Source organism: Aethalodelphis obliquidens, unplaced genomic scaffold (assembly GCF_003676395.1).
Source record: "Aethalodelphis obliquidens isolate GAN/ISIS:26980383/991018 unplaced genomic scaffold, ASM367639v1 scaffold5, whole genome shotgun sequence".
NCBI lineage: Eukaryota > Metazoa > Chordata > Mammalia > Artiodactyla > Delphinidae > Aethalodelphis > Aethalodelphis obliquidens.
Genome location: NW_020837949.1, coordinates 10,736,884 through 10,760,630, shown reverse-complemented (window position 1 = coordinate 10,760,630; position 23,747 = coordinate 10,736,884). Strand labels below are relative to the sequence as shown.

General features: G+C 39.2%; 1 protein-coding gene across 3 annotated transcripts in view; it reads right to left on the bottom strand.

Annotated features, from left to right (window-relative positions):
- Positions 1–23,747, bottom strand: part of TPK1 (thiamin pyrophosphokinase 1) — a 335,120-nt gene that overhangs the window by 93,511 nt on the left and 217,862 nt on the right. For all 3 annotated transcript variants that reach the window (XM_027101627.1, XM_027101629.1, XM_027101628.1), the window contains one exon: positions 6,986–7,097. In XM_027101627.1, coding sequence (XP_026957428.1) covers positions 6,986–7,097 — 112 coding nt within the window. The remainder of the gene's footprint in view (positions 1–6,985; positions 7,098–23,747) is intronic.

The following is a 23,747-nucleotide window of genomic DNA, read 5'->3' as shown; positions in this document are numbered from 1 at the left end:
AATTCCACAACATTGCAAAATAATCAAAGACGATGAAAAGCTAGGTACCCTATAGAATCATATAACCTTTCAAGGGCCTCTAGACCAGGCCAAACAATCCACTGAAAGACACACAGGTATCTTTTTGCCCATTTCAGAGGCTTCTGCAATTTTTCACAACAGGTTTAAGAGTGGTATGTCTGTGCATATAGTTTGATTCGTAAATTTCTATTCCATTTGATCTACCATATTTTATCAGTTTTAACATATGTTTTCCCCACATCTCTGCAATTATAATTAGTAGCATTTATTTCTCAGTGTACACAAAATAATAATGCATCTTACAACTGATGACATCTTGGCTATGATGAAATACAGTCATTTCACCAAACTGTAAACTTGAGAAAATGGTCTTGGGGAGGGAAACTTTAGCTAACATCTTCCTTGGGGCAAAAAAAAAAATTAATTTTTTAAAAGCCATCCTTATTATCATCAACTTTGATCCTTGAAGCATGTGTTTTATGTAAAAATTGTAACAATCTCTTCAACTCAAAGAGGGTCACTGATTATGAAAAGAATGAAGACACAAAAGATATTGTCCTCGAATCAAAGAGGAAATGTTGACATCACAGTTTCAGAATGCTTTTTTTCAAGGGCTGGACTAGAAAAGCAATAATTAAAATAATAATAAAGACATTTAGAAACATGAAACATCTCACACATTAGTGGCGTGAGCTCACAAAGGTTATACCCTAAGTGTGTATAGCTATTGTTGAACCATGACAACTGACTAGAATCACCTTGTGAGGCATAATGGAGTGAGAATTAAGAGTTTCTCACTGAAAATGCATTAATAACAACTGTAGATGTTGTTTTTTAATAGATGCTTGAACTGTTCCCTTGTTAGGCTGGCACTTAAAAATCCTCACAGTGGTGGATGGACCTACAGTCTGTCATACAGAGTGAAGTAAGTCAGAAAGAGAAAAACAAATACCATATGCTAACACATATATATGGAATCTAAAAAAACAAAAAAAAATGGTTATGAAGAACCTAGGGGCAGGACGGGAATAAAGACGCACACCTACTAGAGAATGGACTTGAGGACACGGGGAGGGGGAAGGGTAAGCTGGGACGAAGTGAGAGAGTGGCATGGACATATATACACTACCAAACGTAAAATAGATAGCTAGTGGGAAGCAGCCGCATAGCACAGGGAGATCAGCTCCGTGCTTTGTGACCACCTAGAAGGGTGGGAGGGAGACGCAAGAGGGAGAGGATACGGGAATATATGTATATGTATAGCTGATTCACTTTGTTATACAGCAGAAACTAACACACCATTGTAAACCAATTACACTCCAATAAAGATGTATAAATAAATAGATAGCTAGATAGATAGATAGGAAAAAAAAAAAACTCACAGAGAACTCCTGCAGAAAATCTTGGTACCTGTACACACTATTATAAAGCATTTCCATAGAGATGAAAAATCTTTTCAAACTGTTTTCTCAGATTTTTTTTCTTTCAGAACTCTTTCACTTGGGCTAGATTTGAGTCTCTTTCAGTCAATGCTACAAAATTATTTCACTCTGTCATTTATATCTATACTTCTTTGAAAAAACACAAAAAAAGGAACAATGAAGAACAATGAATGCATAATTTCAAACTCAATTTGAGTGTTATAAAGCAGAGGCCTGGGTAAATGGAGGGCAACACCATTTAATATTTTTCTTAGGCAAAAGTGTAGAGAAGTTAAAAGTTCTGTCCCTCAGCATTTTTATTTTTCTTCCAAATTACTTTTAATTTCCTACCATTATTGTCCTCTTTCCTATCTCCTTTACTTTCTTTCCCCTGTCTACAGTTAACTTCCTCTTGTATTTTTCTCTTTATCCCAAATTCATTTTAGTGATTTTTTTAAAACATCAACTTATTTTATATGGAAGGTCTTTCATTTACTAGTTAGAAACAGGAAAAACAGCATTGAAGACCTGAATTCAAATTTTGAGTGTATCAATCCCTTAATGATATGAATTTGGGCAAATCACTAACTAGGGCTTTGAACTACCATGCCCTTGTCTGAAAAATGGGGATATCTGAAAAATTTTCAGAATCAATGAACACCAATTATCAGAGCTAAGGAAAACCAACTAGAACAAGAGAGAAGTTACACTTAAACATACTGTAGTAAATCTGCAGAACATCAAAGAAAAACATAAGGTCTAAAGAGTTGATAGAGTTAGAGACATTATAAACAAATAAGAATTAGTCTGATTGTGGATTCATCGACAGCAACAACAGAAATCCAGAAGAGTATGGCTGGAAGAAAGTTAAAAGAGTTTTTATTATATATGTGGCTAAAGTGTTCATCAAGATGGCAGACAAAGAAAAGGCATTTTTTTGAAAGAAGAGCAGACTCCTACTCATTCTTTCTTTCCTCACTGACAGGACCTCGGTTTTTTTTGGGGTGACTATGTCCTTAGATTAAAAAATTTCATGTCCCAGACTCCTTTGCTGCTAGGGTGGTATTTGATAGTTCTAGCCACTGAGGCAAAAGATTAGATGCAGGAAGGATTTCTGGAAATGTTGGGAATCCCTGATGCCTTGTTTTCCTGCAATATGTGCTGCCCTACTTCCTCTCTTCCGTTTTTTCCCACCTGATGCCGAACGGGGAACATAGTGGCTGGAGTTGCAACAGAGACATCTTATGTTGTGAGGCAAAGGCTGAGGAAACCATAGAAACCTTGCCCTGTAACTACTTAACTCTATACTTTGTTACATGAAGGGGGACAGGGGGGCAGTTACTCATAACTGAACACAATCCTATTTGTTACAGATGAAGAAGAAAGAAAACTCGATTACTAACAAAAATGTGGCTCTATAGAAAACCCAAGTCACTTTTTTAGAAACAATGAAAGTATTCAGAAATATATTAATATAATATACTGAAGTCATTTGTATGTGTATATAGCACCAATGAACTCAGAAAATATCATTTTTATTTATTTTTTGGCCGCACCACGCAGAATGTTATTAGTTCCCCGACCAGGGATTGAACCCACACCCCCTGCATTGGAAGCACAGAGTCTTAACCACTGGACCAGCAGGGAAGTCCTGTAATTTTTAAAGGTGTAGTTACAACGGCAGCACAAAATACAAGGTTTCTACAGACAAATCTTATGTAAGAAGTACAGAATCTTTTAGACAAATTTTTTTAATTATCAAAAGCAATTAAAAAGTTCTAATTAAATGGAGAGGTACATTATGTTTATGGATGGGAAGACTCAGTTTCATGCAGGAATTCTCTTCCCCAATTGTTCTGGTCTCCCCAAAATAATCTGTAAATTAAATGTAATCCCAATAAAAATTACGATGGAATTGTATGCGTGACACTTGTCACGCTAATGCTAAAGTTTACAAAGAAGAGAAAAAAGCCAGGAATAGCCATGAAAATTTCGAAGAACAAGGTTGGTAGACTCAACACATTTCAATATTTATTATAAAGCTATGTTAATTAAGGCAGTGTGGTATCAGTACAGGAAGAAGAATGTAAGTCAAAGGAAGAGACTAGAGATCAAAGAAACATACCCATGAATATGGAAACTTATGGTATATCACAAATCACTGGAAAAAGGATGATAAACGATGCTAGGGCAGCTGGTTATCAGTAAGGAAAGAAAATTAGATCCCTAACTCATATCATACACAAAAATCAATTTCAGGTGAAAGGAGAAACTAAAAAAATCGCCCTCAAAACTAAACTGTGAGAACATCTTTACAACCACAGGGAATAGAAAGATGATTTATGACACAGAAATTACAAATCTGAAAGAAAAAGACTGATAAATTTGACTACCTTTAACTTAATAACCTCTCTGTGTACAAAAATGGCATAAACAAATGGCAAAGGCAATGTATAGCCAGGAGGAAGATCATTAGGGTCTGAAGAGCTTCTAAGAATTAGTAAGAAAGAAACAAACAGTCCAAGGGCTAAAAGGGCAGAAGAAAGTAGCAATTCACAGAAGAGGAAATCCACATGGCTACTAACTACAAAAAGACGCTCTCCCTCACCAGCAATCAGAGACCACAGTGAAATATCACTGACACTCAGCAGACTGGCAAAAACGATTAAATCTGACAATACCGAGAACAGGGTAAGGACGTGAAGCACGGGAACGCCTGCGTACTCCTGAGACAAGTGGACACTGGCATTTCCACTCTCAGAGCTATATGGCAGGTCTAGTGAAGATGAGGATGCTATTGCCTATGATGCAGCTGTTTTAGTCCCATGTGTACACAGCCTAGAGAAACTCTAGTGCCAGACACACACCACAGACTGTTCACAGTATATTGCTATGAATTAAAGTATTATAATAGAGGTAGTTTCAACAAAATTAGTAAAGATACACTTCTGGATGGTGGTACCACCACAGGCACTTGTTTTAAACACAGACCGTGATGGGAGATAGCACAGATTGAAACAGGTGATTCGTATCGGAAAGTGGACTCATATTTTAGTGTGGGTGCAGACAGGGAGAGTGCCAGCCTCCAGACCGCCTGAGGAAGACTGTGCTGCATTTCCTTATGAGGACTTGCTTATGCTCCTTGACCCAGGATGTGAGCAACTCCTAAGTTACTATAGCTCCTTTCTCCTCCTCTGGGTCCAGCCCTGTCCTGCCACTTTGTAGGGGTGACAGACAAACTGACATCGAGCTCTGCTTTCATAATGACACTGAGTAAAGCAGGACCCTCTCTGTGAAAAAGATCTATCCACGTCTCTCCAAGCCAACATGGTGTCATTTCACAGTTATTTTTATGGCTTTTTAATGAGGCAATATTACCTATCAGAAGACCCCATTCATTAGCACTTTTACCACATACCATTGATGAAACATTTGCGTCTCAACTCTGTTGCTTTTCATATCCTGTGAAGTTCCTATTTCTTATTTTCACAGAGTTGTAGAGAAAAAAGTATCTATTTCAAAAGTTGAAGCAATCTGTAAATATATAGGTAAGTAATAGTGTAGAGCATTTCAGCAGGACTGAAACATTATCACAGACAAGAAAATTAAAAGCTCCGTCATGCCCAAGGCCCCTTCCTGGACTAAATGTTATTATTCAGATACTGTATGATATCACTTATATGTAGAATTAAAAAATACAACCAACTGGTCAATATAACAAAAAAGAAGCAGATTCACAGATACAGAGAGCAAACTATTGGTTACGGGTGGAGGGTGGGCAATACAGGGGGAGGGGAGTGGGAGGTGCAAACTACTGGGTGTACGATCGGGATGTACTGCACAACACGGGGAATATAGCTAATGTTCTGTAATAACTGTAAATGGATATAACCTTTAAAAATTGTATAAAACATTTTTATAAGTTTCAATTAGAAAAAAACGAATTAGGATGTGCATTTTGGTGTGGAATGCAAGGGTTCTGAGGATGTTCTAACGAGCACAGAAGAATCTCTTGTATCCTCCAACTCTTGCCTGTTCCTGTAAGATAAAGGAAGCTATACGGTCAACCCTCCTGTTCACTTTGCACAGTGCCCAGCGTGTCTTGGCGTTGGCCCTGGAAAGTGAGGTCACTACCAGATCCAGGAGGAAACTCACCATTGTCTAGACTGGGTCCTTGGAAAGAATGGGAGCTCCAGACAGTAAAACAACTGTTTTAGGCTGGAAATGTTTTCAAATAAAGCTTCTGATGGGAGCTCATGTCAGTTTCAGCTAACCGCTTCAAAGCCTGTCACACAGATTTCTATGCACTGGAGGAGATCTGTTCTCACCGTCCTTTCAAATTCTGATGAGATTGCCAGACATTTCCTTCAAAATATCTCTAGTTCTTTTCCTAATTGTTTCAGCAATGCCTCATAGAAAGGCCTTTTAAAATATCTTTTAATCTTCAATGTATTTATTTCTTGAAATATTTATTTCCTTGTAGGAACCTCAAAGTTTTACATGTTATAGAAGAATGACATGGTTCCGTATTTTACTTTTTACAACCTTAGAGGTATTGGTCAATCATGAAATAATCCCTTTGACATTCAGTCAAAGCCCTTTGATTAAACTACTGTTATTCTTAGAGACTAGGGATGATTCATTTCATAATGCCTGATAGTTTCTTTTGGAATTTATTTCATGAACAGATCCACCTCATTTTTTGTTCTTTTCAAACCAGACAGTTTTAGTATGACTAGTACCGAGGTACAGTACTGAATACAGTTCATAAGTACTGAAGAACACTTTAAAATTTAGTAAGAACAGTTAATCTTATAAAATCTCAGGTGTTTGATTATAAAAATAACTATTTTAGTAAGAATAGCTACTTCTCTGGAAAAGTAAAGTAGGTTTCAGGCGTACGGAATCGTGAAGAAGGCTGGGCAAAGAGTGCTTAAATACGACACCGGAAGTATGATCCATAAAAGAAAAAATTAGACTTCATCAAATTTAAATTAGATTAACTTAATACACTTAGTTAATTAAATTTCAGAAAATAAAAAGATATGTCAAAGACTCTGAGAAAATATTTTCAAATCATATATCTGATAAAGGACTTGTATCCAGAATACATAAGGGAATCTTACAACGCAACATAAAAAAAGAGATAACCCAATTAAAATATATGCAAAAGATCTAAATAGACATTACTCCAAAGAAAATATACGAATGGCCCATAAGCACATGAAAATACATTCAACATCATTAGTCATCAGGAAAAAGCAGATAAAAACCACAATGAGATAACACTTCATACTCACTAGGATGGGAATAATAATAACAACAAGTGTTGGTGAGGATATGGAGAAACTGGAACCTTCATACATCACTGGTAGGAATATAAAATTGGTACAGCTGCTTTGGAAAATAGTCTGACAGTTCCTTGAAAGGTTAAACATAGAGTTCCCATATGACCTAGCAATTCCACTTCTAATTATTTATCAAGAGAAATTTTTTAAAAAAGAAAGAAAGAAAACCTCCCTTTGTGCAAGGGTTTTACTTACTGACGTTCCACTTTAGGCCTGTTGTCGTAACCTGATTGCATGGCTGTCCAACAGGAATGAGGCCACACCAATCACCTTCCATTCCAGTATCGACATGCAATTTGTGCTTTCCCTGAGGTAGAGAAGGAAGGCTCATTAAGATGGGGAAGGGAAAGGAAGGCCCATTAATGCTCACTGAAGACCTGGCCATACGCACCAGGTACCATCCTAGGAACTTCACGTGGTTTATCACACTTAATCCTAACAACACACTTATGTAGTACGTACTGAATTATCCTAGGAACTTTCACCTGACTTAATCCTAGCAACAGTTTTACAAGGTAGTTAATTATCACCTTTATATATCAGAAAATTGAAGTTTGCAGAGATTAAATGTGTCCAGGACCACACAGGTAGCAAGGGGCAGAATCAGAATTCCTACCTATACCTGCCACTTCCAAGATTCCACGTGCTAAAGATATAGCACTAAGTGATACAGAATTCTAGGCTCTTAATCAAACACTTGCTTGAGTGTAAATACAACATTGCTTCCTCAGTAAAATCTCTGCTTTTTATCTGAGAACTGGGCTTCTAACGTTGAGAATTCAGTGTAAACCCTACTAATGGTTAGCCTCTTTCCTGTACCCACAGCTGCTCTAGGAGATGCTCAGTGGGGCGTACCTCTACCAGGAAATAGAGCATCTGCCCTGAGAAATGAGTATGCTTCTTCTATTCTGATTATGAAAACTGATATAATCTACCATGTTTTCAATTTTTCAGTTTACAAGAAGGTTAAAGTTAAATGTAATGCTCAATCAAGGCCACAAGCTTTGCTTTTAAATAAAATACTTGGAAATGCCTCTCCTACAAAGTAATGCTTTTCCATTCCTACCCTATTCATTATCCTCAGGGTATACAGTCTTTGTAGAAAGATACCTCAAGTTCTTATGGGAAAATGTCAAGACATGCATGCATTCAATAATAGAGTAAAAAATGTATTTTTCATAATTCAAATAACTCTGAAGGAATAAGCTCCAAAAGATATTCTTCATTTTAATAAAATATTGCTTTAAAGTGTATTTAATATATGACATATTACCAAACTAAGGTATCTAGGTCTCCTTGTACAGTCATTTTACTTTTATTGCAACTATGCCTTTTGTGCTGTATATTGTAAGTTTCTGAGAACTTATTCTACTGTATCCAGGTCTCAACATGCAAGCAGGATTTGTCTTTTGTCAAAAGATTGCTTTTATTAGGAAAACAATTCTCTAGATTATTATACATAGGAATCCTTGTGTTTAACACAAGTTCATTCAGACATTTACTGCCTGTACAATTCATATACATATATTTCCACTTGAACATTCAATCAGAGGGCACAAATTCAATTAGAAGGGCTTAAATACATTCAAACACAAGGAAGATTTTTTTTTTTTTGCGGTACACAGGTCTCTCACTGTTGTGGCCTCTCCCGTTGCGGAGCACAGGCTCCGGACGCGCAGGCTCAGAGGCCATGGCTCACGGGCCCGGCCGCTCCGCGGCATGTGGGATCTTCCTGGACCGGGGCACAAACCCGTGTCCCCTGCATCGGCAGGCGGACTCTCAACCACTGTGCCACCAGGGAAGCCCACAAGGAAGATTTTTAAAGAAAATTTAAAATACATTTGAACTTGGTGTCCATCATTGGAAGAAAGGTAAGCAACACTTGTAGATATACACCAAGCAATGGATTAGATGCACACAGAGAAATGTGGATGGATAGAAAACACAGTACACATAGTAGGAAACAGAATCGTGATAAATGACAGAACCTATCTATGTAAATGAAAATAAATGCAAACACAATAAGGCACTTTTTCTACTAACAAAATTAAAAATGTATATTCATATATACACACACACTAACATGTCTGCGTAATGGGAAATGATATAGGGACAAAAGGGAAGCAATGGATCAATCAACCAATGAGGATTCTTGCCTGGACCAGAGATGGTAATGTGCTATGAACTAACGAGTACTACTGACCCAACACTGAAATCTCATAAAAATAAAATAACACATACTTTAGATATGAAGTGATACAAGATTTAGAAATTCTTAGACTCTTCTGAAGGAAAAAAATAGAGAAAATATTCTAATAATTCAGTAATTATGAGTAATTACTAAAAACAGTAATTCAAGAAAGAGGAATAATTGGGAGACAGCCATGGGAAAAACTCAGGAGCGAAATAAAAACTTATCTCATTCTTGAATAATGATCTTTGGTGTTTTTCTTTTAGTGTAATTTAGAGCAAAGGCATATAAACCATATTATAATTACAGAAATTTTCTACATATTTCAGTGTAAAAGTAATGCTATAATTGTCAGAAGGCACAAGTAAGGAAAAGAGTAGAAGAAAGTGCAGTGGTCTTTATTTTCTCATCATTTTACATCATACGGGAATCAGGAAATAGAGCCTAAAGTTGCAGATTTTTTTTTAAGGGGGATTTAAAAATTGCTCCTGTCCTGAGTTATTGGTAACGCGGGTAACATGCTTAAGCACGAGCAGCGGGACTGAGGAATGGGATCTGAAATAGCTCTGTTCTTCATCCTGCCCTATTACTCATTCAGGAACCTCCAAGCCAGTGTCACAGACAAGTTATTCACCCAACTGTATACATGAAACCTGTGACCATTGCATGGAAGGCAAAGCACAGGGAAGGAGGAAAGATGACAGATCAGAGATCCGATCCAGTGTGGGGAGTGGAGGGCAGCATGCAAGCAAGGGGCGCCCTGAGCAATGATGCTTGTGTGGGAACCGAAGGATGAACAAGCGCCAACTCATGACGGGAGGGCAAAGAGGCTCGCAGGCCGAGGGCGCACCGCAGAAGCCACACGGAGGATCACCTGAGGCATCGGGGTGGGGTGGAGGGATGGGTGGAGCACGGGAGATTTTTAGGGCAGGAGAGCTATTCTATGTGACACCGTGATGGTGAATACGTGACATGATGCATCTGTCAAAACCACAGATGTACCACACACCAGGAGTGAACTCTGTAAATTAGGGACTTTCCTTAATAATGTATCAATATTGGTTCACTATTTGTAACAAAGTACCACACTAATGCAAGATAATAGGGGAAACTGCCAGCAGGAGAGGGGGTATATGGGAACCCTCCATGTCATCTGCTAAATTTTCAGTAAATGTAAAACTGCTCTAAGCATAAAGAGTATTGTTATTTTTTAAAAGTCTCTCAATGACCTTTCACTTTCTCATCCCTTCAGTGGGACTAACAGCAATGTGCTGGTGGGTTTAAAGCCTAGGCCAGCAGATGAGCGGTACCATACCTGGAGAAACATGCAGCCATTTCTGAGCAGCCTTTACAACATTGTTCCTCTTTTTGTGTTTTTTTTTTTTTTTTTTGCGGTACGCGGGCCTCTCACTGCTGTGGCCTCTCCCGTTGCAGAGCACAGGCTCCGGACGCGCAGGCTCAGCGGCCATGGCTCACGGGCCCAGCCGCTCCGTGGCATGTGGGATCTTCCCGGACCGGGGCACAAACCCGTGTCCCCTGCATCGGCAGGTGGACTCTCAACCACTGCACCACCAGGGAAGCCCCTTGTTCTGCTTTTTTCCCCCTAAGAGAAATAAGGTTTTTTTTTTTAAGATATGAGCCACCTTTATTTCTTTCTTTAGAATCTTTTCCCTAAGTTGATTTACATTGATAGCTTGCCACATGAATTCTGAGTTTTATTTCTCCCTACTACCTTCCGTTATAGAAATAATTCTCTCTGAAGATACAGATGCTAAATACAATACAAATTTTCATCCAGAGATGCCAAACGTAACACTTTAACAACTCTGGAAAGCAGTAACCAAGCCTCTTTTCTCATCCAAGGAGCTCATGAGAGAGGGTACTGCAGACATTCTGGTTTCCTTAGAACCGCTTTGGCTTCAGCAGTGAAGGGATAGGAATGATGGTGATTTTTCACAGTGGCGGATCCCAGCCTGATGGGGGCTGTACCGCCAGGGTCCCCATCAGAAAGCACAGCGTGTCAGAGGAGTTGCAGGTGACCCGTAGTCCTCTGGGCTCTGGGACCAAGAAGGGCAGGGATGCACTCCTGGACCAGATGGCTCTGCCTCTGTCTCTGACAGTGAGACCTGTGACTTCTTCATTTCTCATCAAAGGGGACTCATATGTCCTTGGGTTGTCTTATTTTCAATCTGTTACGGTTAATTCCTATCTTCTAATTGAAGACTTTCCTCCCTCTGTTTGTGGCCTGTTAATGGTTTGGTAGTGGTCAGCTGAACACACTACCATGTTTGGTGCCCTGGCTAACTGCAGTAAAGAATGATAAAGGAAATAAGGAATGATTTCTCAACTCGTGCATATTAACTCCCTAGGAAGATTCTTCAACTTGTATCATATAATGCCAAGGCAACAGCACAAACACATGTTAAGCTTTATGATCCCGGGGTGGGAGGGTGCTGTTAAAAACCCCACTGGGGGGCTTCCCTGGTGGTGCAGTGGTTGAGAGTCCGCCTGCCGATGCAGGGGACACGGGTTCGTGCCCTGGTCCGGGAAGATCCCACATGCTGCAGAGCGGCTGGGCCCGTGAGCCATGGCCGCTGAGCCTGCGCGTCCGGAGCCTGTGCTCCGCAACGGGAGAGGCCACAACAGTGAGAGGCCCGCGTACCGCAAAAAAAAAAAAAACCCAAAACAAGAAAAACCCCACTGGTTTAAATGACACAATGGTAAGCTTTCTCTTCTAGCCTTGCTATGTATTCATTGCCTTCCTCATTATTTTAAGATTCGACAGACTTTGAAAATTTTCATTCTGGGACCTAAAAAGTCCCAGATAGGTATTTGCCTACAATCAAACAATGAACAGTTTTTCCTCTCATTCCAAAAAGGTATTTAGCCACAAGTGAATGGTCTTTGTGTTTATAAATATACAAACTTTAGCTTTGTATGGTTAACAGAGAGCAATACTATGCTTTTCTCCTGTATCCTCAAGTCTATGTGACATGTTTACAGTGGACAACAAAAGGAATTTTTGTTCATCCCTCAGGTTTCTCAATTCATAATATACGCTAGCCTATATGGAATTTGACACAGGCAGGCATGCAGCCTGACAGTAAAGAACTTCCCTAAAGATTTATGCCATTACTGGAGACCACAGGCACGTGAACTAATCATTGACTTGCATCCACTCTCATGAATCACTGCACAGCTTCCTATTCTGTCACCTGTTTTGAGCTAAGATGACTCTTCGAAGTCAAAGGCAGTTCTATATGGTAGAGATGGAACAAAAATAAATCAGAGACAGTTTGGTTTTCCAATCATGGTTATTTTTAACATATTAACAACCTCAATAAGGGATGAGGGATGAAATTGTAATTCAGTGAAAGGCAACAAAGATGGCGCTTGGCACCTACGCTGGAAGTCATACTTATGAGCATGTAAAGGACAGGCAGCATCGCAGTCACTGTCCCTAGGCTGTAATGCCAAGCTAGAGCAAAACACACACAAGTGGACACGTAATGAAGGGCTAAGAAACCACTGTCCCTTTGACTGTATTTTACCTCCTCTTTGCAAATGACAAGGACACGACCAAGAGAAAGGATAAAGCTCACCCTAGATTTTGCTTCTGCAAAAATTCCAAGCACTGAGGCATCTGAACCCTGTTTACATCTCTAAATCTTTTAATCCAGTAACGATGCTAAGTTTTAGGCTAAGTTATCTTAGTGTGGCGCTCACGAAATACAGAGAAATTTCACAAGATCATTCACAAAGCAACCGAACACAGGAAGACCACAAATGTCCTTTCTACTTAGTGCAGAAGATTCAAGGAGCTGATATCGATACTCGTTTATAAAGCGGATAACCATTCATCAAATTGCTGTTAATGCTACACTTACACCCCATGGCTAATTGCAGCTAAAATTTCTGGCAAACGGTTAGACCCAGTATGAGTGGAATACTGCTGTACACTGATTAAATACAAGGCTAACCTATGCTACCTCATCTTTTGTTAGTTTGTCCAGGTACTTTAGAAAGTCATCAGCTAACACCACGGGAATTTAAATAGCCCCCTGGAAAGAACAGTGGAAGAAGTCAACGGAAGGATCTAGCTTATATTTACTAGGAGAAGAGGGTACCTCTCCCACACAAAGATAGACTTTTGTGCTGGTACATTTCATACTGCGACTACCCACATGACTGAAAGTAGTAACAAGATAAATGGTCTTTTCAGTGAATTTATAGTTGTAAAATCTCAGAGCTAGAGGACGCGTATATCGACTTTTATTCTGCTCCACAAACGTAGAATTCAGAACTCAAGCGTGTTGGTTTAATATATATTTCTTTATCATTGACTGATTGATTGCATTTCCTTTTGAAAAAGCATTAATTCCTTATCTATAGAGAGCTTTTAGAGTTTCCAATCATGTCAGAACTACATTTTCCAAAGTGTATCCCACAGAACACTACTCGTGGGGTCTGGTTAAGATTAGAACAATAGCTTCTTGGATTCCCCCCTTGGAAGTCACAACACACACCAGCATCCTAGGTGTTCTAGGTAGTCTTTTTTTTTTTTTTAATTTACTTATTGATTTTGGGTTAAATTGGGTCTTCGTTGCTGCGTGCAGGCTTTCTCTAGTTGCATCGAGCGGGGGCTACTCTTCATTGCGATGTGCAGTCTTTTCATCGCGGTGGCTTCTCTTGTTGCAGAACACGGGCTCTAGACACACAGGCTCAGTAGTTGTGGCTCGCGGGCTCTAGAGCGCAGGCTCAGTAGTTGTGGCGCATGGTCTTAGTTGCTCTGCGGCATGTGGGATCTTCCCGGACCAGGGAATCGAACTCATGTCCCCTGCATTGGCAGGCGGATTCTTAACCAGTGCGCCACCAAGGAAGTCCCTCTAGGTAGTCTTGAAGCAAAAAACTCTGTTTACCTGAGCGAGTGTTTCCCAAACTTACTTAACTACAGGTCCTCCTCCTGCCCCTTAAAATAACACCTCACAATTACCTGTGGAATTTGCATTTCATGAAATCCACCTAGGAAAATACTGATTTGGAATAGAGATTCTGCACACAGCACCTGAAACTATGATTTTTGGTTGAATATTTCCACAGCCAGAACATTTCAGTGATATGTTTTGAAATTAATAACCTCCATCTTATTTTTGTTTTGGAAATTATTTAGTCACCTGAGGCTGAAATCATGTGTATATTGACAAAAGGTAGGCTTATTTTTCGATTAAACGGTTAATGACAATACTGGGTGCATGTATATCCAAAAGAAAACCTTCTGAATGCCTGTTAAGCTAGTTTATTTAAAAGTCAAAGATATTTAAGAAATACCCACTATTATTAGAGACAGTAAAATAGTATGATTGGCTAATTTCCTCCTTAACTCCCAACACTAAACTATTTCAAATTAAAACAGATGCAATCGATGTTTATCCTTTCTACCCTAGCACCTCGGTATTGATGATTTTCTTACAATGTATCCTATCCTATCTCTAAGCCTTCCTTTTATTCCAGTCAGAGAAAATCATCTGGTGAGTGCCCTCACACTAAATTGTCAGAAACCCACTCTTTGCTCCTCCAAAACATATGGACATTTTAAACGATGCCTTCTAAAGACAATACTTACCCCAGAAGCAAGCATTTCTAACGGTGGAGACAGGACAGGTTACACGAAAGATAGATTTTGAGTCAAAGAGTGATCACAGAGTTTTCAAATAACTTCAGATAAATGTTACTCTACTTAATGTACGGTGTGATCAGGAGGCCCACAATCCCTGTCTATTCTTAGGCTATTTCTCCATCCTTAACCAAGAGCAGCTTCAAAGCAAAGGTCAAACTACCTTCTTTTCAAAGCTCCCTCTGTTATTCCAGTTAACATAGATCACACTTGCTTCTAACAGCTACAGTCTTTATTTACACCACAAAATAGAGCATTTTGTTACTGTCCTGGACCTCTCAAATGGGTGCATGTTATATCCTTAAAAAGAATAAAATTTCTTTGAAGGCAAAACCCTGGCCTTTCACTTCTGTCAGATTTATAGCACAGGGGGAAGAACATACTAAGTGTCTAACAAATATCTGACTAATGGTTTAGAACAAAAGGAAAAAGTATCAATAAAAAGGTGTCAATATGCTTAGAAAAATCTTTGTCAAAATTAAAGTAGATGAGAGAGGGCCCAGTTGAACTGAAAGGTCTCCATATAGGCACCAAGACAGAATTCTCTGTGTGGAGAAGGTCTGCTTAATTGGACACTACGATAAACCACACACAACCAACAATTATGAATACCCCGTCAACAGTATTCAAAACATACTTCAAGGCGTATACAGAGTACACATTTTATGTTTATATGTAAAATGGGCATGACAGTACTACCTCACTGGGTTATTCTGAGGACTAAATGAGAACATGTATAAGGTGCCACGAACAGGGCTTCAAACATTCCTATTATAAATGTTGATTTACTTACCCCTCTCCCTCTATCAAGTCTTCCAAGTTTAACTTGAACACAAGTTTTCTTTCCACTCTTCTCTGCTTTTTATTTTATAAAACCCTAGTCACTTTGGCCCAGTAATTTTTAAAGAAAAAAAAAGTGATTAGACATCATAAGACTAATATGAAATATACTGGGAAAGGAGAAAGAGAAAAAAATTTATGTAAACATTTTTATGTTTAACCTTCATAAGACATTAAGATATTTTAAAGACAAGAATCATATCTCCATTTGCTATACAGAAGCTCTAGTTTTCAGTAAACTACTTTTTTAAAATGCTCCCCTATTCTGAAATAGTCCTTCTTTATAGGAGCACAGCTCCCCAACTCTGTTCACCAATTTTAGAAAACTCCAAAGAACTCCTTCTAAGGTCTCATATCTGCTCACCATATCCAGAATGTAATGCTTCAAGTTAATTTCTGGAATTCTCGATTTGAACTGAGCCTAGTACTAAGGTAACCCAAGATTCTCTTTCTTCAATGCAAGCAAATAGTTTAAATAAAATTCAGTTCAGACTCTAAAGCCACTGAACTTGTTTCTCAAATGTTCTCATAGTTGGTAACGAGTTGATGGGAATGCCGGCACTGCAAGATGTATTTCAACTGTCCTCCTTGTATCCTTAGCTACTTCGACTCTCCTCCTATAAAAGAGCTTTATGCAGGGTCTCCTACGACAGACAGCTTCCCACAATTACTCCAAGTACTGTACATTCTCCTCCACTGGACCCCTCCCTTTTGTCAGATTCATCACCCCTCCCCGCCCCCATACTTCTTTCTGCTATAGCAGAGGCTGCAAGTCATTAAGACTGGTAGGGGAGTGAAGGGTAACTGTGAGGTGGTATGACAGTGGGTAGATGTACTGGGTGATCCTATTCATTATCCTATTCAAACACACTCCAGGAAGCATGTCTGCTTGCTGAGATGCAGTATGGCCGATGTTCAGCACGTTTAACTGAGCTATGTGTCTACTTCTGTTTTGTTTTGTTTTCCACTTATGCTCACAGTGCTCATGGGGTATTGTTAGTGCTCCTGAAGACGGGGAAAGAAAAAGACAACTCTGCATGCATTTAATTATTTCAAACCCCAGCTCAACTATCAAACTTTATATTCTGGAAGAAATAATTGAAAAAGTTCCAGTTAAAGAAAAAGAGAGAGAAGTAAGGTAACAATTTTTGAGTATCTGCTCTGACCTAATATTCTTCTGGGCGCCATAATTCCCATAACAACCTGGAGTGGTAGAGTTACTACTGAAATAGAGACTGTGGACTCAGTACAGTCATTAAGTTGCTCAAGACCACTCAACTAGTAACTAGCAGACGTGGGATCTAAACCCAAGCATGCTGTGATTTTAACATCTACTTCATTTTACTATATCATCATGTTTTTCCAGGCTTCTATCTTCAAAGGCCACTCAGACCATTTCATTCCTTTGCTTTTATTCCCATTCTTGCTTTCTGTTCCCTATACTCAATCAGCAAGTTAAGCTTTGGCATGATCTTGTCCGAAGTTTATCCTAAATAATAAATACTTGTGCAGTAAGTGAATTAAGTAAATGAACAGCTATGTTCCTTGACCTCAGCTACCTCTCTTCAACGTTTCTCAGTCTACTTACATGTCCTCATTCCTTTAATTGTCCTCTGCTAATGACTGTCTATAAGGAGGGTGCTGACGAGGATGTGTGCGACACTCATTCCTGTTTTCAAAACACACTTTTTTTTTTCCCCCAAAAATGCACTTATTGGGTCTTCAAGAAGTTCACAAAGAATGGTTAAAGCAAAATCAATGATAAAGAAAATTAACACAAAAAAGTTTTTTCTTTTTTTTAAAGATTTGAGTACTTTTAGTCAGGAACAGATAGGACAGTTTTGCTTCTCCCCCAGATCCTATAAAATATGAGTTAGAAGCAGTATCACCTCTTTGATGAAAGCACTTCTTCTGCAAAGCCCTCCATGAACACACAGCCCGGGCTACTTGCATGCCCTCAAGGAGAAAAACTACAGCTCATTACTTTTTGTGTCTATAAAACACTGAACCATCTTGGACACACAGTTGGAATACAACAAATATTTATCGAAAGGGGGGCACTAAGCTTAGCTGTTTCATGTAACTACTTTCAACCTCCAATTCATGTGCCAACTACCACCTTGCTAACCATTTCTTTGTTCCTCTTTACGTTAAAACTCCTAGAAAGGGTTGTCTAAATTCACTGTTCCAATTCTCTTACATTCATTCCAATTAAGCCTTTGCTTAATTAACCTCTTTTCCAAATCAGCTTTCACCAAGACAACCCATGACCTCCAAACTGCTAAACCCAGTGGTCAATTATTAGTCCCCATCTGGCTTGACCTATCAGTAGAATCTGCAATGGGTTATTACTCACACCTCCTTGATATACTGTCTTTGCTTTGCTTCCAGAACACCACAATCTCCTGGTTTTCCTCTTCACCCACAATTTCCTTTGCTGGCTCCCCCTCTTCACTCCAAATCCTAAACCTGAACTGCCTCAGGGCTCAGTCCCTTGGTCTCGGCTAGATCCTCCTCTCTAATCGACCCATATTTATGTCCTTTGTGAGCTCAGTCATGTAGATCTTGGCAAATCCAAATTTGTATCTCTAGTCTAGACTTCCCTCTCTATCTCCGGTCCTGAACATACAACTGCCTATTTGATACATCCTCATCTTTTATCTCAAACCCGCCCCATACACAGCTTTTGATCTGAGTGGATATCTACGACGTCCTTCCAGCTACTCAGGTGGAAAGTTTCTTTTTTTTCTTTTTTCATACCCCTGAGGAAATCCCATTTACTCTATCTTCTAAATATATCCAGATCCCTATCAATTCTCACAATTTCTTTCACTACTACCTTATCCAAGTCACCATGACAAGATCTCTCCTTGTCTCACCAGAGTCAACTCAGCTGCCAAAGAGACTGTCATACAGTGAAGTAGGTCAGAAAGAGAAAAACAAATATCGTATATTAACGCATATATGTGGGATCTGGAAAAATGGTACAGATGAACCGGTTTGCAAAGCAGAAATAGAGACACAGACGTAGAGAACAAATGTATGGACACCAAGGGGAGAAAGCGGAGGGTGAATTGGGAGATTGGGATTGACATATAGACACTAGCTAATATGTATAAATAGATAACTAATGAGAACCTGCTGTATAAGCACAGGGAAGTCTGCTTCACTTCCCTGTACAGTAGAAACTAACACAACATTGTAAAACAACCTAAAATACCCTAATTAAAAAAAAAAAAAAGTTAAGTCAGACCTACCCATCTCCATACTGACTGTACCCTCTCAAAAGAAATACTCCTAGCTTTCTGAAAGCTTTCCATTTCCCCCTTCTGGCCCCTGGGGACTCTGGCTAGGCTTCAGATTCTGTCCATGGAGTGAGTCTGAGAGAAATGCTGTCATTATTAACGAATCCTCGTTCTGAGCCAGCCTGGGGTAGTCTGTTCTACGTACCATGCTGTGGTTAAAGGCACAAGGGCTAAAGAAAGACTTCTGGATTTGAATCTTTTCACCATGTTTGTGTTTCGCTTTCCTCATCTATCAAACCAGAATGAAAGGACTGTTGTGAGGATTAAATGACTTGATATGTGAGGTACTTAGAGTAGTGCCTGCCACAGAATAAATGCTCTAAACATTCCCTATTATTTTTATCATACAAAAGGACTTCAATGGGCAACAAAACAATGCCTTACTTTTTTTTTTTTTTTTTTTTTGGCAAGCTTTTCTTTATTTTCTGAACTTCAAGCTGGCTTATTTTCATGCAATGCATTATTTTTAATTTTAGACAATTTACCTGTCTCTCATTTTTCATGTCAAGAACGTTAGGATAATTTTGTCTTCTGAAAGCAATCTGAAAAGTACCTCATAATATGCTATGTATTATGTATTGGCACTATGTTGAAATAAATACACCTTTCAAGTTATACAGATCACAGTCTTAATGGCCACAGTAGTCTTATATTGGTACCTCTTACATATGAAGTTAAGCGTCTTTAACATCAGAAAAGTAAAAGTACTGATTTTGGGAGGGGTAGTTTTTGATGTCTTGAGGTAAAATTATGGTGAGACTTCTGAGAGAAATACCATGCTTTAATGCAGCTTAGCTTTGCAGCTCTGTGCTGTAAAGGAGACCATTATCATGGAGCCACAATTAAGCAACTAGATGTGACGCATTGGGTTTGGAGTAACAACTGATACGACAGCAGTCTATGTTCGTCACAGATCAAGTGTGTTGCAGGATGATCATGGTCGCGTTCACCTCACCACTGAACCACCTAGTCTTTCACCCTCTCATCTTCCTACAAGTATATGTGCTCATGTGAGTCTAACGCTCTTTTACCGTATTTCTCTGTGGTGGTCAGGCTCCGAGATGGCACCCAATGAACCTTGCCTCCTGGAACTTAGGTCCTCGCCTAGTGACTCCCCACACTGAATAGGACTAACCTATGTGTGCCAGTCAGCCCTTACGAAGAGGAATGGAGCTGCTCCCTGCCCCCCACCAGGGCCGCCGTCACCACCCATGAGCCACCTGGGAACCATATGACGGATGCTGGGACAACTGAACTTCATGACACCCCAAGCTTGAAGCATCCAGAAAAGTCCAAATTCTGGATCTGCAGAGAAATTCTGAGACATAATAAATGTTTATTGTTGTTTTATGACACCAAGTTTTGTGGTGACTTGTTACACAGCCATAGGTGACTAACATCTCCGTCTCTCTCTAGATGCCTTTGTCTGCATTGCTGTACCTTTCTACCCCCACTGCTTTTCTTCCTCATTTCTTGTGCCCTTTCTGCTTCTTTAAGTGTCCCTAAAACAGACAACAGGTGTATATGTTTGTGTGTGCATACATATATATGTATGTATATATTCACTTTTGTTCAAAAGAATACATGGAACCCTCTTAAAAAGTGGAAGTATGAAAAGGTTTTTCTTTGTTTCTAAAGGAAAACAACCAGCTTTTCTTTGCCCCCTTCTCTGTGGGTTATCTGGACCAATTTTTCCCTCATCTCTATTCTTTCCTGAATTGTCAGCTTGGGAAAGGTAAGGGTGAAGTCAGAGGAAAAAGATTCTACGACAATCAATAAATTGCATCTTAATGGAATTAAGATACATAACAAAGTCATGAAAACACAGCATCTTATGCTTAACCACGCTACACATATCTAAATTCTGTATGTAATTATATACTGTATGTAGTTATTTTAAAAGACTATATTAAAGCAAGAATGAGCCATATTTCATGATGATTTTGGCATAAGGGGAGGGAAACCGTTAAAAATATTGTGTATTAACTACCTCAATTCCTATCCAAAAGTCACTTATTTAATTTCATGTAAATAAATGATAAAATGTGACCAAATAGTTATTTTTAACTTGGATACTATAAAGTTTCCAAAACTGGATCCTCTAATTCTAGACATATTTCAGGAGCAACAACCAAGAGCTGCTCCCTGTGTTCTCTACCTTATATCTTCTCCTCTTCTAACTTTTTTTTATACAATAAAAAATTTCGTTTTAGTTCTGCTGGAACCAATTTATGGTATCCTAGAAACTCCACAATGATGGAAAAGAACAGGTACTCACAACAAAGCAGAATTACCAACATATTTATAGTCCTGTCATTTGACAGGAAGGTCAAAGCTTCTGAGAATTTATTCATAACCCTGTACCAGCTTTCAATTCTTTGAAAATTGCTCCATGATACCCAGCTTCCCTGAAATCGCAGAGAGTGGCAGCCAATCTCTTAAGGCATAAATCAGATCCTAAATAACTGATAGCACTTTTTTTCCTCTAGACTCGGACAAGAAAAGCACTGCATTTTCATTGTAGAACGTGGACACTTAGGAAAAACAGTGCACCAAGGATGTGTTTAGGGTTTAATTTCTGAAGTCATCTGTAAGAAAACAGTCTTTGGTATTATAAAAAGTAAAGGTCCTGCTCTTGAATGTCACTGTCATTTTTATATCCTCTCCTCTTTCATTCTCCAAATCCAAATTCAATACTATCATGGACTTAGTGACTGTCTATCATGATTAATCCTGTCATGACTTTGTCATTCTGTACTTAAAATGTGCAAAATGTGTGATTTTGGCATACTATAATAGAGGCCAATGACAAGTGAAATAAGTGTGTGTATATATGTATGTATATGTGTGTGTGTGTGTATATAAATATATACACACACACACACACACACACACACACATACACACACATGCAACTAGCTACTTAGAAAAATGAGTAAAATTAAAGGGAGATATATAACAACAAAAACAGGCAGGACAAAATATTTTGAACTTTTTTCTATAGGATGTCAGTAATTTTTTGTTGCAGGGAACCTTAGGAACCAGGCTGTGGGAGGCCTTTATTCTACTAATTAGTAACATTATTTTTAAAATATTTGGCATTTAACATCTCAGTCATGGTAGCTGTCCATTTCTTCTACGATATATTGATATACCTGGTGAAGGGTCCAAAAAAAAAAAAGAAAAACACCATGCCATGTGAAAAATAGTTGAAAACTCAGGATATTCAATCAGCAGGCATGGTTTTCAATCGAAGAGTTATCTCTTTCTACGTATCAATGAAAATAATTGTTGCCTTTCCATTTAGTAGTTTATGTTAATAAAAATTAATATGATCCAATTAAGGGCCATTCAGATGACTGTCTTCTTTATTGATTTTTTTTTTTGCGGTACGTGGGCCTCTCACTGTTGTGGCCTCTCCCATTGCGGAGCACAGCCTCCGGATGCGCAGGCTCAGCGGCCACGGCTCACGGGCCCAGCCGCTCTGCGGCATGTGGGATCTTCCTGGACCGGGGCATGAACCTGTGTCCCCTGCATCGCAGGCGGAATCTCAACCACTGCGCCACCAGGGAAGCCCCAGATGACTGTTTTGTAAGAGAAGACTGGCATTCAATCCCAGTCGCTCTATTTTAGCTTGTACTTAGCATTGTGTTGGCAACAACAGTGCTAAGGGAGTTGGCAACTCACAGAGATTCTACTGTGGTGAGAATCAGCAGGGACTCTGGGGTCTGACTACCTGGAATCGATAGCTGTCCTGCCACTTACTGGCCCTGTGACTTTGGACAATTTTATTAATCTCTCTACATCTCAATTTCCTCATCTGCAAAACTGAGATAATGATATTATCTGACATCAGAGAGTTGTTGCCAAGGTGAAATTAAGTAGTACACATAAAATGCTCAGATCTGAGTGCATGGCACATAGCTTTTAATAAATCTTACCTATTCCATTCTCATTACTTTATCATGGCGAATGAAAAAATGACCGAGGTAGGTTTAATGTGTGAATTTTGCATTTGTGTGACGAAAGGGGTTATGCTGTTCATCTTTAATTATTCTCTGATTTTGTCAGATAAGCTAATGGAGAAGACAGAAGACAGGTGACAACAACCACACAGTGCTTTTCTATGAAATACATTCATCTAACTTCGCCACTGTCTACACTACCCCTGTTCAGCCCCAATCCCCATGCTAAGGCCAGTCTACACAGCAGTCTTATGTCACTTTCCCTATATCTCAAGGCTGCTGTGAAAACACAAACCAAATAAGTGGGTAGAGAGCCTACTGCATGAAAGAAAAGCCCAAAAACCCAATCATTACATGTCTTAAAAAATGCCATAATTTCACTGCCTTCTTTTACATCCTAGCACTGCTATAAATTCACAGCGATGCTCTGTTTGGACAGGTTATCCTAGCAGCAGTCAAAATCTGAACCCTTATCTTCTGACTCTAATTTGAACACCGAATCTGGTATAAGAAGCTATTGGAAAAATGTCATCTTATGGCAATTTTTAATTCTCAATGAATTTTTAAATATTACTAACATAAGTAACACTTTTATACCTGCTACTTCTTAGATACTGAAGAATAAATATTTTTTTAAAACCTCCCAGGGCTTCCCTGGTGGCGCAGTGGTTGAGAGTCCGCCTGCCGATGCAGGGGACACGGGTTCGTGCCCCGGTCCGGGAAGATCCCACATGCCGCGGAGCGGCTAGGCCCGTGAGCCATGGCCGCTGAGCCTGCGCGTCCGGAGCCTGTGCTCCGCAACGGGAGAGGCCACAACAGTGAGAGGCCCGCGTGCCGCAAAAAACGAACAAACAATAAAACAAAAACTTCCCAGTCCTTTCTCTCCTAACCTACTTATATACTCAAATAGAATAAATTTTTAATAATCAGGATAATTCTGCTATATGAGAAGCCCGCATGATATCACAGAAGGCAGTGTAGA